This window comes from Taudactylus pleione, unplaced genomic scaffold (assembly GCF_031769625.1).
Source record: "Taudactylus pleione unplaced genomic scaffold, aTauple2 ptg000229l, whole genome shotgun sequence".
Lineage (NCBI taxonomy): Eukaryota > Metazoa > Chordata > Amphibia > Anura > Myobatrachidae > Taudactylus > Taudactylus pleione.
In genome coordinates, this window is record NW_028284631.1 from 4,078,116 (window position 1) to 4,095,991 (window position 17,876).

General features: G+C 49.4%; 1 protein-coding gene across 4 annotated transcripts in view; it reads left to right on the top strand.

Annotated features, from left to right (window-relative positions):
- CROCC2 (ciliary rootlet coiled-coil, rootletin family member 2) overlaps positions 1-17,876 on the top strand; it is a 160,455-nt gene that overhangs the window by 108,791 nt on the left and 33,788 nt on the right. For all 4 annotated transcript variants that reach the window (XM_088479235.1, XM_088479237.1, XM_088479236.1 and 1 more), the window contains exons 17-23: positions 78-308; positions 943-1,136; positions 1,226-1,353; positions 9,015-9,184; positions 15,082-15,261; positions 15,494-15,628; positions 15,790-15,933. In XM_088479235.1, coding sequence (XP_088335361.1) covers positions 78-308; positions 943-1,136; positions 1,226-1,353; positions 9,015-9,184; positions 15,082-15,261; positions 15,494-15,628; positions 15,790-15,933 — 1,182 coding nt within the window. The remainder of the gene's footprint in view (positions 1-77; positions 309-942; positions 1,137-1,225; positions 1,354-9,014; positions 9,185-15,081; positions 15,262-15,493; positions 15,629-15,789; positions 15,934-17,876) is intronic.

Consider the following 17,876-nt stretch of genomic DNA (forward strand, 5'->3'; position numbering starts at 1 on the left):
AGAACCTATATGCAATCCTGCATGTATGTGTTTTATAGCCCATGATATTTATTTTTCCATCTCCGGTAACTATACAGCTGGAGGCAGACCGTAGTTCCCTGCAGGAGGATCGCCGCATTAGTGAGGCCAGCTGCGCAGCGTTGAAGGAGCAGCGGGAAGCACTGGAGCTGGAAATATCTAAACTGCAGAGCGACAGGGCCGGACTGGAGTGGAGGTGCCAAGAGACAGAGGAGAAGCAGCAGAGGGTTGAGGAGCAGCTTCATACTGTGCGCAGAGAGAAAGCACAATTAAAGGAGCAGCTTGCACAGGTAAAAGGGAGATCAGTAATAGATCTTGATATTCTCAATTAGAATTAATTCAATGAATGGTTTGGAATGAAGAATTGATGCAACGCCCATCGCATCTATGAAAAAAGGGAAAGCACCAGACAGGCTTTGGGTGGTTTTAATCAGTCTGTACTGCTCTATGTTTTATTTGTTGTAGACTGAATAGAGATACTGGCGCACTAGGCATCATTGATCCCCTATGACATGGGTCTTCAACCTTTGGCCCTCCAGCTGCTGTGGAACTACAGATCCCAGGATGCCCTGCCAAAGTTTTAGCATGCTGTTATATCAAAACAGTGGCAGGGCATGCTGGGATGTGTAGTTCCACAGCAGCTGGAGGGCCAAAGGTTGAAGACCCCTGCCCTATGAGAAGAGCACAACTTCTGCACACAAGCTTCTGTACGTAATGCTGGGGGTCCCCTTCTTTAAAAAATTTTACTGTATCATCTTTGGAAGGACGCCTGTATCCATGTGTGAAGCTTTTCTCATAGGGATCAATCATTCCTAGCGTGTTGATATAGCACAGTCTGCCATGGCGCTAAGCCCTCTCCTCAACGCATGTGGTGAGACATAAAACCATTGTTCTGTCCTCCTTAGTGTTTTCACTATTCAACAGGCCATTACTACAACGGAGACACTTCAGGATCAATTGCATGAAAATCACCGGGAACTGGGCGTACAAGCAGCAGCCTTGCAGCGTGCAGCTCAGCGCATCGAGGAGCTGACCAATCAGAATGCAGAGCTTGGTGTACAGGTCGCAGCCATGAAGACTGAGAGACAGGAGCGAGAAGAAGAACTGTCTCAGCTTCAGTAAGATGACTTCTCCTACTCTTCTGTAGTTACTCTACAGCTCCTTGTGCTAGTTCACTGTTACTGAGTGTGTGATGCATCTATCCCAGGGCACAAAAGGATTCTCTAGAGAGCATCTTGTATGATGCCCAGCGCCGGGCAGCACAGCTGGAAGATCGCAGGGAACAGCTTGAGGGCGAGATCCACTCACTGATGCTTACAAAACAAAACCTTCAAGGTATATGACCACTGAAATCACTGCCTGATCTATGTCTGAAAGTCCTATGGCATAGGTACTCTGTGATCGTGGCTTCATAGCTACAACACCTTTATCCAGTGGCCACTCTGTACCATCTGGGTCATAAAATCATCAAATATCAATCTTATAACTGAGACACGTAGGAGCCTCAGTGTGCCAGTAAATAATAGTTTGTACATATATCAACACACAAGGCCTTTTACAGGGTGTGGTATGATTTGTCGACAGTGACCATGTCAACCTTCATCATGTCTACACGGATTAAATGTCAACATGATGAACTGTCGACAAAGTGTCCCTGGTGGCCCAGTGATCACTTACCTTATCCTGGCAGCTCCAGTGTGTTCTTCCGTGTCCAGGTGCCCATGTGACAGTCACTTTCGGCATGGAGCTGTGATGCTCCAACGTTCCGGTAAGTATCTCTTCCCTTATCCCTAACCCTCCCCCTAGTGCCTAACCCTAACACCCCCCTTCCCTGCAGCATAACCCTAACCCTTTCCGGCGATGCCTAACCACTAACATCCCCCTTCCCTGCAGCCTAACCTCCTCCCGCAGCCTAACCGTAACCCTTCCGGCGGTGCCAAACCCTAAGACCCCCTTTTCCTGCAGCCTAACCTCCCCCCTCCCCCCCGCAGCCTAACCCTCCCAGTGATGCTTAACCCTAAAATCCCCCCTTCATTGCAGCCTAATCCTAACTTCCCCCGCAGCCTAATCCTAACATCCCCCTTCCCTGCAGCCTAACCCTCCCGGCGGTGCCTAACCCTAACATCCCCCTTTCCCGCAGCCTAACCCTAACCTCCCCCGCAGCCTAACGCTAACCCTTCCAGCGGTAACTTCCCCTAACATCCCCTTTCCCTGCAACCTAACCCTAACATCCCCTTTCCCTGCAGCCTAACCCTAACATCCCCCTTCCCTGCAGCCTAACCCTCCCAGCGGTGCCTAACCCTAACATCCCCCTTTTCCGCTGCCTAACCCTAACCTCCCCCCGCAGCCTAACCCTAACCTTTTCCCGCGGTGCCTTCCCCTATCATCCCCTTTCCCTGCAGCCTAACCCTAACCTCCCCCTGCCGACTTACCCTAACCCTTCCGGCGGTACCTATCCCTAACACCCATCTTCCCTGCAGCCTAACCTCCCCCTGCAACCTAACCCTCTCGGCGGTGTCTAACCCTAACATCCCCCTTCATTGCAGCCTAACCCTAACTTCCCCCGCAGCCTAACCCTAACTTCCCCCTCGGCCTAACCCTCCCGGCTGTGCCTAACCCTAACACACCCCTTCATTGCAGCCTAACCCTAACTACTCCCCCGCAGCCTAACCCACCCGGCGGTGCCTAACCCTAACATCCCCCCTTCATTGCAGTCTTACCCTAACTTCCCCCACAGCCTAACCCACCTGGCGGTGCCTAACTCTAACATCCCTCCTTCATTGAAGCTTAACCCTAACTCCCCCCCCGCAGCCTAACCCTTTCAGTGGTGCCTAACCCTAACATCCACCCTTCATTGCAGCCTAACCCTAACTTCCCCCGCAGCCTAACCCTCCCGGCGGTGCCTAACCCTAACCGTCGGTGTCCTCAGCATATCAACATTTCACATGGCGACAGTTCAAATGTTAGCATTGTGAACACCACATTGTGGTGTTGACATTATGGATATCAACATGGTTACTGTCGTCCTTCCGATCAAATACTCTTTTCTACCTCAGGGTCCTTATGGATCCACAGTGATACCTTGGGGTATAGGGCTTGGCTCCAGCCATGGGCACCACAGAGTTAAAGATTTCCTCCCAGGATGCACTGGGCCCCCTCCTATACCCCGCCCCCAGGCCAAGGCACCTCAGTTTTCAGTAGGTGCCCGGCCGCGAGCTGGTCATCGCAGAGGGTGTATAACAGCCCCTGAAGATCTTCAAGAGCGGTAGCATAGGACTGTCCAGCGGACGTCCATGCTACCGCTCCGACACCCCCGCCAGCGCCGACCACCGGTAGCGATCTGGGGAGCTCGGCGGGCTCTTGGGGGTTCCAGCTAGTGGAACCCCCGGGGGCCTTGGACTGTGGCCAGATCTACGGGGGGCTACTTAAGGTAAGCAGCGGGCGTCTGCGGTAGGCGCCCGCTGAATCACAGTCCGGCATCCCCAGGGCTGGGGGCTCCCTGGGGACGGCAGTATAGTGGAGCCACTAGACCACCAGGGATACGGGGCTGGAGTGTTGCGGAACACGCTCCAGTATTCCGGGGGGGTTAATGGCCTGCCAGGGGAGGACGCCTTCCCTGTAGCACACAGGAGGCTCATCCCCATCACTGCTCTCCGCCGCCTTACGCTGAGGTTTTGGCGGGCTGAGGCAGTGATCCTCCCCAGGCACGCCTCCCTTCATCCTCCGGCGGCCATTTTATGAGCAAAGACGCTGTGGTGCAGGGTGCGGAGCCTGGGTGTCCCTTACATACCTCTCCTCCCAGTATAAGGTCAGCGTATGTAGCGCTATCACTGCCAGGCTGTTGGCCTGTGTAAGTGATAGTGCATTTAGTGCAGGGTTTCTGCATTGTATGTGACTTTATGCTAGCGCTGTGTGTCTGATCTTTTCTCCTGTCAGCCATTTTACTATCCCTATTTCTTCCTCCTGACCAGCCCTCTCAGTGCCAGTACTGTCAGGGTAGGAATTTACCTCACAGTTTAAGATTTATTTCTGTGAGAGAAGTGTCACATACCACTATGTCCAGTGCGGACTCTGTTAGAGGAGCACCTCTCCTATTTTCCTGCTCCAGATGTAAAGCATGTGTGGGGGAGGTGGCGGTACTCCAGGATGGGTTATGTGCTGCATGTTTGGCCATCCCTGGTACCTCTGCTGTACCCAGCACCTCTCAGGAACCACCTTGGACTTGTTTTGCACAAGCCCTGACTGTTCTTGTAAATAGGCTTGCAGCCCCTCCTACGTTTCCACAATTGGGGTTTGCACAGCAGGCGGTAGTCCCGCCTCCTGTTCTGGGAGTTCCGGGACCGATAGTAATGCAGTGCCCCCCGCAACATGTCCTTAATCAGGCTGACCCAGGTTTGCCTGATTCTGGGGGGCGGGGCTCTCACCAGGATCAATCTAGACCTGCTAAAAGACCGTTATTTTCATATCCATCCGCTCAGGATGATGAAGATGACGACTCGTCTGATGAGGGTGAAATTGTAGATTTTTCGGACACTGACACTCCTCAAGTAGGGGCAGAGGTTAAGTCTAGTATTTACATTCCAGGCCTCATACAGGCAGTCCGTGCGGCCATGGTAATTACTGACGACAACTTACCTGCAGCGCCTACTCATGCTTATTTTAAAGAGGTTAAAGGAGCTGCAGCAGTATTCCCTCTACCTGATCAGCTAGTTGATCACATGGAGGAGGCCTGGAAATCTCCAGGAAAAAGATTTCAACCTCACAAGCGTCTGGCTCGTACATATCCCTTTACGGAAGATTACTTCACTAAATGGGAGTCTCCTCCTCAGGTGGATTCTCACGTGACGCGCTTAGTAAAGAGCGCAACTTTGCCTATGCCGTCTATGTCTTCTCAGATGGATACTACAGACCGTAAAGTGGAGGTGTGCCTAAAGTCTATCTATTCCCTTGCTGGAGGAGCAACTAGACCAGCTATGGCTTTCTGCTGGGTGGCCCAGGCTATGGAAAGGTGGGCGGACGCTTTGGAAGCATCATTTGCTTCTGAGGGTACCAGCGAACAGGTTATGTTAGTGGGTAACCTCCGGGATTCCGCTACGTACATTAACGAAGCAGCTTTGGATTTGAGCCTGCTTACTTCTACGATTTCTGTGGCGGCTGTGGCCGCTCAACGCTCCTTGTGGTTACGTTCGTGGAGGGCGGACGCTGAATCCAATAAACGCTTGGAATGCTTACCGTACAATGGGCAGGTCCTGTTTGGACCAGCTTTAGACAAAATAGTGGACACGTTGGCGGCTGCCATATCTGCATGTCTACCCTCAGCCCCGACTCCGTCTGGGTCTAAAAATCCGTCCTTTCGGCCCTATCGCCCTCCGGGAAAACCTAGGGTTCAGTCTTTTCCGAGAAAAAAAAGCAAGTTTGGAGTACCAGACGTCCAGCTGCCAAGCCAGACGACAAACCCTCAGCCTGACGGGTTGGGCCTCCCCTTGGGGGATCCCAAGGTGGGAGGCCGACTTCTGCAATACGACCAGTGTTGGTTCAAAACCACCACAGACACTTGGGTAAGGGAGGAGGTATCTCAGGGATATGCCCTCTACTTCCGCAGAAGGCCTCCTCATCGGTTCTTTGTAACAGCACGTCCTTCAGATCCAATGAAGGCTTTAGCGATCCAAGAGTCAGTGCGTTCTATGCTTCAGATGGGAGTAATAGAACCTGTTCCGTTATCCCTGAGAGGGACCGGATATTACTCCAACCTTTTTCTGGTTCAAAAACCAAATGGATCATACCGACCTATACTCAACCTCAAGTCCATGAACAAGTTTTTAAGGGTCCCTCAGTTCCGAATGGAGACTCTGCGTTCTATTGTTTTAGCTATGCAGCCTGGGGATTTTATGGTGTCCCTGGATATTCAGGATGCTTACCTGCATATCCCCATTGCCAGGGTTCATCAGCGTTACCTCAGATTTACAGTGTCGGACCTCCATTACCAGTTTCAGGCTCTATCGTTTGGCCTTTCCACTGCTCCTCAGGTGTTCACTAAAGTAATGGCGGTCATGGCGGCACACCTGCGGTTGCAGGGAGTTCGCCTGTTACCTTACTTGGACGACCTTCTGTTGTTGGCAGGTGTCGCCACACGTCCTTTGCAGCCATCTACTACTGACAATATCTGTATTGTAGACTCACGGCTGGATAGTGAATTGGAAGAAGTCCTCTCTAATTCCTTCTCAGAGAATGGTCCATCTCGGGGCATTGTTGGACTCTCAGCAACAGAGGATTTTCTTGACTGAGGAAAAGATAGCCCAGTTGCAGTCCAAGATACACAATGTTCTAAGCAGTCGCCGAGTGTCTCTTCTCTCAGCAATGAAGTTACTGGGTTCCATGGTGTCAACGTTCGACATGGTGGAGTATGCCCAGTTCCATTCCAGGTCTCTACAAATGTTGATCCTGTCCAGATGGGACAGAAATCCCGGTCGAATAAAGACACAGATGATCAGGCTCACTCCGGAAGTGCGCCTGTTTTTGACGTGGTGGTTACAAAACTCTCATCTCAGCAGGGTACGTCCGTTTTGGATTTCGGATTGGGTCCTTCTAACAATGGATGCCTGCCTTCGGGGCTGGGGCGCTGTGACAGGCCCACACGTCTTCCAGGGCCGGTGGACGTCAGAGGAATCAGACCTGCCAATCAATATATTGGAAATTCGAGCAGTGTTCAGGGCGCTGCAGCATACAAGACCGTTTCTGCTGGGGAAACCTGTGCAGATTCAGTCAGACAACGCCACCACGGTGGCTTACCTAAATCGTCAGGGAGGAACTTGAAGCCAAGCGGCTCTAAGGGAGGTGTCCCTCATTCTGACTTGGGCAGAAGGCAATCTTCCGGCCATTTCGGCCATCTTCATTCCGGTTGTGCTCAACTGGGAGGCGGACTTCCTCAGCCGCCACGATGTACACCCAGGGGAATGGTCTCTTCACCAGGAGGTGTTCCAACTCCTGGTGGACAAGTGGGGTCTTCCCGAAATAGACCTCATGGCCTCCAGACACAACCGCAAGCTGTGGGCGTACGGATCCCGAACAAGAGACGCAGGAGCTCTCCTGGTGGACGCTCTGTCGGCACGATGGAACTTCCAATTCGCGTACCTGTTTCCTCCATTCTCCCTGCTGCCTCGAGTAATTCGAAAGTTCAGGCAGGAAGGAGGCAAGATCCTGCTGGTGGCCCCTGCGTGGGCCAGAAGGAGTTGGTACTCGGATCTCCAGTGTTTATCCATCGACACTCCTTGGCTGTTACCTCAGAGGCCGGACCTATTGTCTCAGGGTCCTTGTCTCTACCCGGACCTGAGTCGGCTATCTTTGGCGGCGTGGCTCTTGAGACTTCCCTCTTGAGGTCCAAGGGTTTCTCTAGAGCGGTGGTCAATACCATGTTACATGCTTGTAAGCCGGCTTCAGCTAGAATTTACCACAGGGTGTGGCATACCTATTTTGAGTGGTGTCGCCCTAAAGCGTACGATCCTCGCGAGTTTAGAATATCGAGAGTGTTGGCTTTCCTTCAGGCAGGCTTGGATTTAGGTCTACGCCTTGCTTCACTGAAGGTGCATGTTTCTGCCCTGTCGAAGGATTGCTACACGGCCTGATATCCGTACCTTTATTCAGGGTGTCCTTCGCACCCAGCCTCCCTATGTCCATCTGGTAGCTCCATGGGATCTGGCTGTGGTCCTGAAGGCGCTACAGGATCCACCATTTGAACCTCTGGGTTCTGTGGATCTGAAATGGCTTACGGCAAAGACAGTGTTCCTTTTGGCTATTGCTTCAGCCAGAAGGGTGTCGGATTTGGGGGCTCTTTCGTGTCGTCCCCCTTTTCTAATTTTTCATTCGGATAGGGCGGTACTTCGTACCCGTCCCGAATTCCTTCCTAAAGTGGTGTCTAGTTTCCACATTAACGAGGAAACTGTGGTCCCAGCCTTTAATTCATCTGATCTCACAGCTAGTGAGGCTTCTTTGGATGTGGTACGGGCTCTGCGGATTTACGTGGACCGTACCAGTTCTTTGAGAAAATCGGACTCTTTGTTTGTCCTATAGGGATTTCATAAGAGGGGTTGGCCTGCCAATAAACAGACTTTGGCACGCTGGATCTGCATGGCGATCTCTGAGACATACACTCATGAGGGACTTCCAGTGCCACCCTCTGTGAAAGCTCATTCTACAGGATCTGTGGGACCTTCGTGAGCAGCTTGACGTGGCACCTCAGCTCTGCAGCTTTTCCGTACACCCTACGGAAGCACAGGGCGTCAGGGCGGGCGCCCTGTGGACCCTAAGGACTTCGTAGAAACGGAGATAACAAAGGTAAGTTCTTACCATATCTCCTGTTTTACAGGCCATACTCACTTTATTTCTGGCTGAAATGCTTTTGTGTATACAGAATTCATGCCGGGCTAAGAACCTGGCACATACTTTCCCCTGACACCTCCTAAACTGAGGTATGGTAAGGAGCCATTTATGGAATGACCTCAAAGGTTCTGTACAGGAAATTCACCTCAGATGAAGACTATTGGGCCATATAAATGTAATTTATGTACTAAAAAAATAACTAGTCTACCAAGTATTCAAAGTGCTATAACATGAGACATGATGTTGAATGCATTAATGCAGTAATATGTACTTACTCTGGTGTATTTCTCTGTATGACCTAAGACCTAGTGTTTGTCAGCATATTAGTAGTGTACACCAATTGCATTTTCACCAGTTGCTTTCATATGTCATTGATAAATGCTGGAATATAGCTGATAACATTCCTTCTACTAACCTTAAGCAATTCTGACCTATAATATTCTCTGCACCTCATATATTTCCTGTCATTATATAATAACTATTAGGGACAATTTTATCTTTGTCATGTTTTCGCTTATTGTTATAGACAAGAGAAGCAAATCAATTAATTCTGCATAATGTTTTTATCCTTGTATCCATTCTCTATGGCATGTAAGACATCTTTTGTCCTTTCATGGTAGCGGAGGCTCAGCACCAGGCCCTGGTATCTGAGGAAGCCATGGCTGAGCTGCGGCAGCAGAAGGTCAAGCTGGAGATGCAACTGGCACAGACAGAGCAGACAGCACAGCTCTCTCTCAGTAACCAGGCCCAGCAGCACCAGGACACCACAGAGCGGCTCAGGACAGAGAAGGTTTGTATTGTGTGTACCTGTGTGTTTTATACATATTAAACGTGCATCTCTTTGCAAGTGCATTACAGCTCTCACAAGGGCTGTGGTGATGGCTGTGTAATCCTAAAGCAGTTTCCATTACTGCCCATAAGCAATTGTCTTCCCTCCTCCAGCCCCACCACTTTCCAGCTTCATAGCTTACATAACTTACCATTTATTCTACTATACCCTGACATACTAAGGTATAGGGAGTTCATTGTACCTCACATTTCCCTTGTGAGTTCTATCACATACTTTATAAAGTGGTTGCACGCTATACTGTGCCATATTATCCAGGGTGTTCACTGCACTGTATCATACTGTGTATTTTGTTATCTTGTGGCTATGGCTCGCAGAGGAAAGAATAACAAGCAGGCTGATGCTGCTCCTCCTACTCTGGTGTCTTGTAAGTCCTGCTCCGCGGGCTTAGCCACAGAGGACCTTATTCAGAAAGGTCTCCCCCTCAGGACCCACCCTGGGCAGCCTTTTCACAAATGCTGGCAAAATTTGCGGACCAAGTAGCAGTCCCCGTGGTAGCTCCCCCTATGAAATGGCCGCAGCAGGTACTCCCTACAAATCCTTTGCCCCCCCATTGGTAGACGCACTGTCTACCTCAGTTTGGATATTATCTCTATGGTTTTTCAGCAAATGCTGCAAAAAGAAAAGCCTTTACTTACTAAGCCTACTAAATGTACTATGATATCTTCCCAATCCACACAGTTATCTGATTCTGAGATATCATCTGGGAAGGCAGAAGATGCAGATCTCTCTCACTCTGACTCTATCTCAGGAGAAGAGGAGCCACCCTCTAAACTAAATATACCTGGTCTTGTGAGAGCTATTAAAACTATTCTACAAATAGAAGAGGATGAACCTGCTCCTAAGAAAAAACATGCACTTTTTAAGAGACATAAGGTTGTTTTACCAGAGTTCCCTCACTCTGACCAGCTATCTAATCACATGAGTGAAGCTTGGAATATGCTCGGTAAAAGGTTTCAAATTCCAAAACGGTTCAGTTCCTTTTACCCTCTTCCACTGATTGTACTAAATGGGAAGTTCCCCCAGCAGTGGATTCTCATGCAACACATCTGGTTAAAAATGCCACCTCACCCATTCATACTGCAACCGCCTTGAAGGAGACTACAGATAGACGTATAGAAACTTGTCATAAATCTATGTACTCTCTTACAGGAGCTATTACTCGTCCTGCTAGGGCTACGGCCTGGGAGCAAAAGCCATTGAGAGTTGGGCAGAGGTCCTAGAAGATACTTTTCCCTCTGATGCTTTGAGGGAACAGCTGTCCTACATATCTCACATTAGAGATGCAGCCTTCTGCTTAGGTGAAGCAGCTATAGATACGGCACTCCTTGCCTCCAGGATATCTGCCACTTCAGTAGTGGGCCACCGTATTCTTTGGCTACATTCCTGGAAAGCAGATTCAGAATCAGAACGTGCTCTAGAGTCTCTACCTTATACAAGAGACATCCTATTTGGTCCAGAATTGGATAGAATTGTGACTACTTTGGCAGCTAACAAGACGGCATTCCTGCCCACTGCATATAATACAAAGCTTTGGACGTCATCCTTTCGGTCCTTTCGCCCTCAAGTAAAATCCAAGGGTTAGTCTTTTCCATGACAGCAGACATCAACCAAGGCCTCCAAGCCTAGGGCCAAACAGGCCTGGGCTACTAGACGTCCACCTGCCAAGTCTGAAGACAAGCCTACAGACTGATGGAGCGGGCCTCTCCCTGGGGTCTCCCAGGGTGGGAGGCCGATTCTTCAATTTGCCCAGGTTTGGCATCAAACCACGTCAGCTGCCTGGGTAAGGGAAGTGGTCTCCCACGGATACGCCCTTTCATTCCTGAGGCGACTCCCTCAGCAGTTCTTTTGCACAGTACCTCCATTGGACCCAACCAAGGCCCTGCTGCTCCAAAAAGCCATTCAGTCTGAATTCAGGAGTAATAATTCGGGTCCCCTACTCACAATGGAGCAAGGGCTATTATTCTACCCTTTTCTTAGTTCAGAAGCCCAATGGATCCCATCGGCCTATACTAAACCTCAAATCTCTGAACAAGTTTATCATGGTGCCCAGGTTTCATATGGAAACCTTCCGTTACATTATCCTAGCTATGGAGCTTAATGGTATCTCTAGACATTCAGGACATTTCCCTACATGTACCTATAGCGCCTTCTCATCACCAATATCTCCGGTTTGCTATACTTCAGCGACATTACCATTTTCAGGCTCAGCCTTTCAACGCCCTCCCAAGTCTTTACTAAGATCATGGCAGTTATGCCGGCCTCTCTTCGTCGTCAAGGGATCAGACTGCCCCCATACTTGGACGATCTCTTGCTGTTGGCTAGCTCCCCAGAGACTCTTCACCGTCATCTACAGGTAACCATTGTCTTTCTTCAAATGCACGGTTGGCTGATCAATCTTCCCTAACACCCTCTCAAAGGATGGTACATTTGGGAGCCCTCCTCGACTCTCGAGTTCAGAGAATCTTCCTAACGGCGGACAAGATTTTAGCAATCCAGCACAGACTACGCAGACTGCACCACAATCGCTGAGTGTCAATTCACTCTGCAATGCAGGCCTTGGGATCAATGGTGTCCACCTTGGACATGGTGGAGTTCGCTCAGTCTCACTCCAGACCCCTACAACACCTGATCCTCTCCAGGTGGAACGGGCTACCCCATCTGCTGAAATCCCAGACGATGAGCCTCTCCCCAGAGGTTCGCCTGTCCCTAGCCTGGTGGCTACAGACTTTCCATTTGAATAATAAGGGTCATCACTTTTGGACCCCGGACTGGGCTCTCCTCACCACGGATGCAAGCCTCCGAGGGTGGGGCGCAGTAACCGGCCAGCACTCCTTCCAGGGCCAATGGTCCACAGTCGAGGCAGTGTTGCCAATCAACATCCTGGAAATTCGAGCCATCTACAGAGCTCTCACCCTGGCTCAGAATATTCTGAAAAACAGGCCAGAACAAGTACACGGCTGTGGCCTACCTCAATCACCAAGGGGGCACTCAAAGTCAGTCAGCAATGACAGAAGTGTCCTGCACTCTCACATGGGCCGAACGCAATCTCCCAGCCATCTCCGCAGTGTTCATACCGGGGATTCTCAATTGGGAAGCAGATTTCCTCATCACGACGAGCATGCAGGAAAATGGTCTCTACATCCAGAAGTCTTTCAGCTTCTAGTGGACAAATGGGGTCTTCCGGAAGTGGAACTCATGGCCTCAAGACACAACAACAAACTTCCAATTTATGGAGTCAGAACACAGGACCCCGACGCGGCCTTCATAGACTCATTGTCGGTGAAATGGAACTTATATTTGGCATATCTCTTCCCTCCAGTATCCCTACTTCCTCGAGTGCTTCGAAAGTTCAAGCAGGAGGGGGGTACAGTCCTGTTCATTGCTCTGCTTTGGCCCAGACGTCATTGGTACTCCGATATACAAAGATGTTCCCCTTCAACTTCCTCTACGAGTAGACCTGTTGTCTCAGGGTCCATGTCTACATCCGGACCTAGCCCATCTGTCTTTAATGGCTTGGCTCTTGAGACATCCCTCCTAACGGCTAAGGGTTTCTCCAGCTCTGTAGTCCAGACCATGCTCAGAGCACATAAACCGGCCTCAGCCAGGATTTACCACAGAGTATGGCATACATTTTTTCTAGTGGTGTGCTCCAAGAAACTATGACCCGCAAGTATTTAAGGTTTCTCTAATTCTTGCCTTTCTTCAGGCTGGACTGGATCTAGGGCTCCGCCTAGCATCTATCATAGTGCAGGTCTCTGCTTTGTCTATCTAGTTTCAGCGCAGAATTGCTACTATAGCGGATGTTCACACCTTCATGCAAGGTGTTCTACGTATACAACCTCCCTTTGTCCCTCCTGTGGCTCCATGGGATTTGTCAGTGGTGCTCCAAGCACTTCAGGAACCTCCATTTGAACCCCTGGAATCAGTGGATATCAAGTGGCTCACTGCGAAGACTCTGGGTCTGATTCAGACCCGTTCGCTATCTGCGTACGCTCGCTGGATGCGTATGCAAATTTGTCAAAGTGACGCCACGAGAAGCGAACGCTCACCAAGGCATAAGCACGCCCACCATCTCTTAGCGAGCAGCCACTTTGTGTATGCGTATGCCCAATAGCACAGGCAGAGCCACCCACCAGCACCACGTCATCTCCAGGAAGTGTATTAATACATTGGTACATCGAGCACCATCGGATGTGAACGCAGTGCTTGAGGTAGCTTTACCCTACCGCTAGCATTGCGAGGAAATCAGTGTAAAAAAAAAGGCAAGTGACGTGTACTATGACGCTGCCTGTTAATTATGCACGCCTCTAAAACGGCATTGAAACACTCAGGCACGCCTGCGTTCGCATCTCCAACCCCCCGTTATTAGTGTCCTGCCCCTGTAACCACCCACAAACTGTCTCTCCTGTCACTCATTACCCTGGGCTGCCTTTGCTGGGTGAGCGAGAGGGATGCGATCGCATTGTGTAGATTGCGCACGCGCAGGAAGAAGCGTGCACATGCGCAGAACATCGGGCCGCTTGTGAACGCACAGCGCGAGCTAGCGGCTCTGAATCAGGCCCTCTGTTCTGGTTACAGCATCTGCCCGTAGGGTATCGGATTTAGGGGCGCTTTCATGTCGCTCCCCCTTTTTAATATATTATCAGGACAAGGCTGTTTTTCGTAGACGCTCAGGTTTCCTTCCCAAGGTGGTTTATTGCTTCCACCTGAATGAGGCAATTGTGGTTCCGGCTTTTTATTCGCCCGACCTCTCGGCAGGTGAGGCCTCGTTGGATGTGGTCCATGCTCTGAAGATCTACGTGGACCGCACTACTTCCATCAGGAAATCGGACTCCCTTTTTGTCCTATATGGATTCCACAAGAAGGGATGGCCAGCTAACAAACAGATTCTGGTCAGATTGATTCGCATGACTATCTCACAGGCTTACACGTAGACTGGCCTTCCTGTGCCGGCTTCAGTATCTGCTCATTCTACTCGCTCTGAGGGTCCCTCGTGGGCAGCCCGGCGTGGAGCCTCAGCTGAACAGCTATGCAAGGTGGCCACCTGGTCTTCTCTCCACACCTTTCTTAGGTTTTATGCCATTGATACATTTGCCTCTCAGGATGCTTCCTTCGGGCATAGGGTATTCCTATCAGCTCAGGAGTGTTCCAGTCCTTGAACAACTGCTTTGGAACATCCCCAATATCTCCCTGTGGAGCCCTATGGACCCTGAAGAAGAAAAGGAGAGTTATGGTAAAACTTACTTTGGTTCACTCTCTTTCTTCGAAGTCCATAGGGTCCACAGGGCACCCGCTCTGACGTTCCTAGCTTCTATGGGTTTCTTCTCTTGGTCACTTGTTTCCTTCTCTGTGTGAGCGTGTGATTCAGTGTACCAGTCCTCCTTCTCTCCTATCCTGCTCCTGCCTTGGGCTTGCTAACAAAACTGAAGTGCCCTCAGGCTGTGGGCGGGGTATAGGGGGAAGGACCGGAGCATCCTGGGATTGAAAAGCTTTGCTGTTGGTGTCCGGTCATTCAGGTCCCACCTACACCCCATTGTCTCCCTGTGGACCCTATGGTCTTCGAAGAAAGAGAGTTAACAAGGAAAGTTTTACCATGAATCTCCTTTTTTCAAACACAGCCTGTAACATTTAGGAGCTGATTGGTTGGTACTGGTATTTCCATTCACTTTACCTCTCTTCAAGGCTTAGTACATAGATCCCATTTATCCCCAGCTCAAGGTTAGTACTGTATCCATATGACTTCTCTCTAATCACTACCGCAGGCTCACATGTTGTTCTCTTGCATATCACCAAATACTGTGAGGCTCAATGGTTCACCCGCTACCTTTTGCCCTCAGGAGTCCCTGTGTCAGGCCATGATTGCGGAGAAGCAGGAGGCAGTTCAGCGCATGGAGAATGAGAAAGTAGAGCTTCTCTCTGAGTGTGAGAACATAAAGCAGATACTGAGTGCGGAGATTGTGCGTTTGCAGGAGGAGAAGGAAGAGAGCCTACTGGCAGTGGAGAGCGAGAAACAAAAGGTAAGAGATGGCGTCACCTCAGTTCCTGAATACATCTTAATAATACCACCACTGCCTGTACTGAATTATAAGAGGGGTTTTGCTTGATGTATTGGAAGAGCTAGTTGATGTCAGCTGGATACAGAACTGTATGACCTATCCTAATTCTGGGAGTTACTTATTTGGAGATCACGCTCTGCCTGTCATCATCTGGCATTGATGTGTCTGTGAGGCTTAAAATCTTCTTGTTCAGGCTCTTTTCCAGAAGGAAACTGAGAAAAATTCTTTGAGTGAGCGGCTGATTCAGACCCAGAGGGAGCTTTCTGACACCAAGCTGGAGGCTGAGAGGTTTAGACGGGAAGCTCAGATTAAGCAAGACCAGGACAAGGTCTGTATTTACTGTACATATATAGATATGTTCCATAGAGCTTGTGGTTGCTCATGTAATGTGTCGGGTGTATTTGTGATTAAAGCAACTATGTCTCTTTATTCTAGAAAGCACTGTGCGAAAGCTGTAGTACTTAATACATTTCTTTTTGAACCAAGCAGACACTGCTAGATGGAGTATCTTCAGACCTGAAGGCTTTGCAGGCCGAGTTTGAGGATGCTATCTCTGCTCACTCTAATGAGAACAAGAGTCTCTGTGAGAGAGTCAAACAACTGAGTCAGGACAGAGAGAGTCTGAGCAAAGAGGTAAGTTGTGTTATTTAGTGATGCAGGAATCCAATGACAAAGATAGAAAATGGCCATTGCTCATTATTATTATTAATAATAATAATAATAATACCTTTATTTATAAAGGCACAACAAAGTGTACACAGCGCTGTACAGGGTAAACATATAAGATAGCAAAGTAAGCAGAGAAAAGTTGATTCAGTGCTCAGTGATCTTGTACCCAAGCAGTTGTTTAAGGGGAGATGTAGACAAGGGAGCTGTGCATGAAGCGTGCTCTACCTGTAAGGGTTCATAGAATAAGTTCTTAGGGGTGAACAGTTGGAGGGTAAGCTGAGAAGGATATATAATGGATGGGTAGAGGGAATAGTATTGATTTATAAGGAGGGCTGGTACCAAGTGCGGATCCAGGGGGGTAGGGCGGTCAGGGCGATCACCCCCCTACCCCCCTGTAACACTTCTTACCTGTCCACTACCACTGTGTAGCAGTGCAGTCACAGTGGAACATCACGTGGGGAGAGAGAAGAGACTATTGCTGCTCAGTGGCAGCAGCCTCCATGGACCGTCCACAACCCAGCACACATCAGAGTGTGACATCCTGAACATCAGCCCTTAGTACCCATTCACTAGTGATGCGATGGCTTTCACTTTACATTGCCAGGACTGCTTAGATATGGCTGCGGGCAGCACAAGTATTGGGAGCTGGCTCCTATGTCTCTGGCTGTAGTGTAGCTACCTGAACTAGCTCTCTTATGTCACCTGTTGGCTGTTTGTGTGACTGTGCTGGCAGTATGTGGCTGCATGTTAATAAGAGGGAGATCCTGGGGCAGAGGTCTCCATCTGTAGGTTTAGATGGGGCAGTTTTCCCACATAAAAAACAAACCTCTGTGAAGCTCATTTAGAATGAAACGTACAGATGCTGTATTTGCATTTGCGCTCTTGTGTTCCCACATAGTCGTGCGCATTTCGAAATTAGGACGCATCATGGCGGCATGAAGACGGACAGATAATCACCATAGACGGGTGGATACATGCATTAGCATAAGATAGCAAGCAGGCTGCCGCGGCTGGACAGAAGAGAGGACGTAGATGCAGCTGACTCAAAATTTGGTCCAGTATATCTGCAACCTTAAATCTATCATATAGGAGCAACGATGCATCAATCCCCATCATCGGGGGTTGTGTGATAGGTTCCAATGTCACAGAACCAACTGCATTTCAATGAGATTGCTGCTAAATTTAAAGCGGCAATCAATTTTAAGGCTTAACAAGCCTTGTAACTAATTACCTCTTTAAATTTAGCAGCAATCTCGCTGAGATCCTGCCAGGTCTGTGAAATCGGAACATATTACATAATCCCCATCATCTCTAAACATCACAACCTTTAATATAGGTGTAAAATTAACGTCTTATAGATAACTTATTGAAAGTCACTATCAAGCTAAGATGCATCTCTAAGATGTTCCTAACTTGCGTTTGCACACCCTTACTGTATGGCACTCACACTTTAGCCCCCTTCACAGTGGAGGATGAGTGGGGCTCATCATCTGCATCTACGTTAAAACTGCAGATGATGACTCCACAGCAAAGTGCCCTGGGTTACTTACCATCTCCTCACCGGCACTTATTACTGGTGGGGAGTCCAGAGGATCATTGCAGCTGGTCCCGGAGTAGTGATGTCACTTTTTTTTTTATACTACAAAAGTGTTGCCAGAGATGGGACAGTGACTTTAAGCCCCTCTATATTCCCAACCTTGGGGGTGTGGCCTCTTGCCCTTGAGCCCACACCTCCTAAAAGGTATAATTTGTGTGGGTACCACATAAAAAAATCATTGATATCGATGTTGGAATGCGACGAATGCAAATGTGAAAAAATGACCTCAGCGCAAGGATAAAAAGATCCTCAGCAGCGAAGGGGTTAATTTCCCCAAGTGCAATGCGCCACATGCACAATGTACATGCAA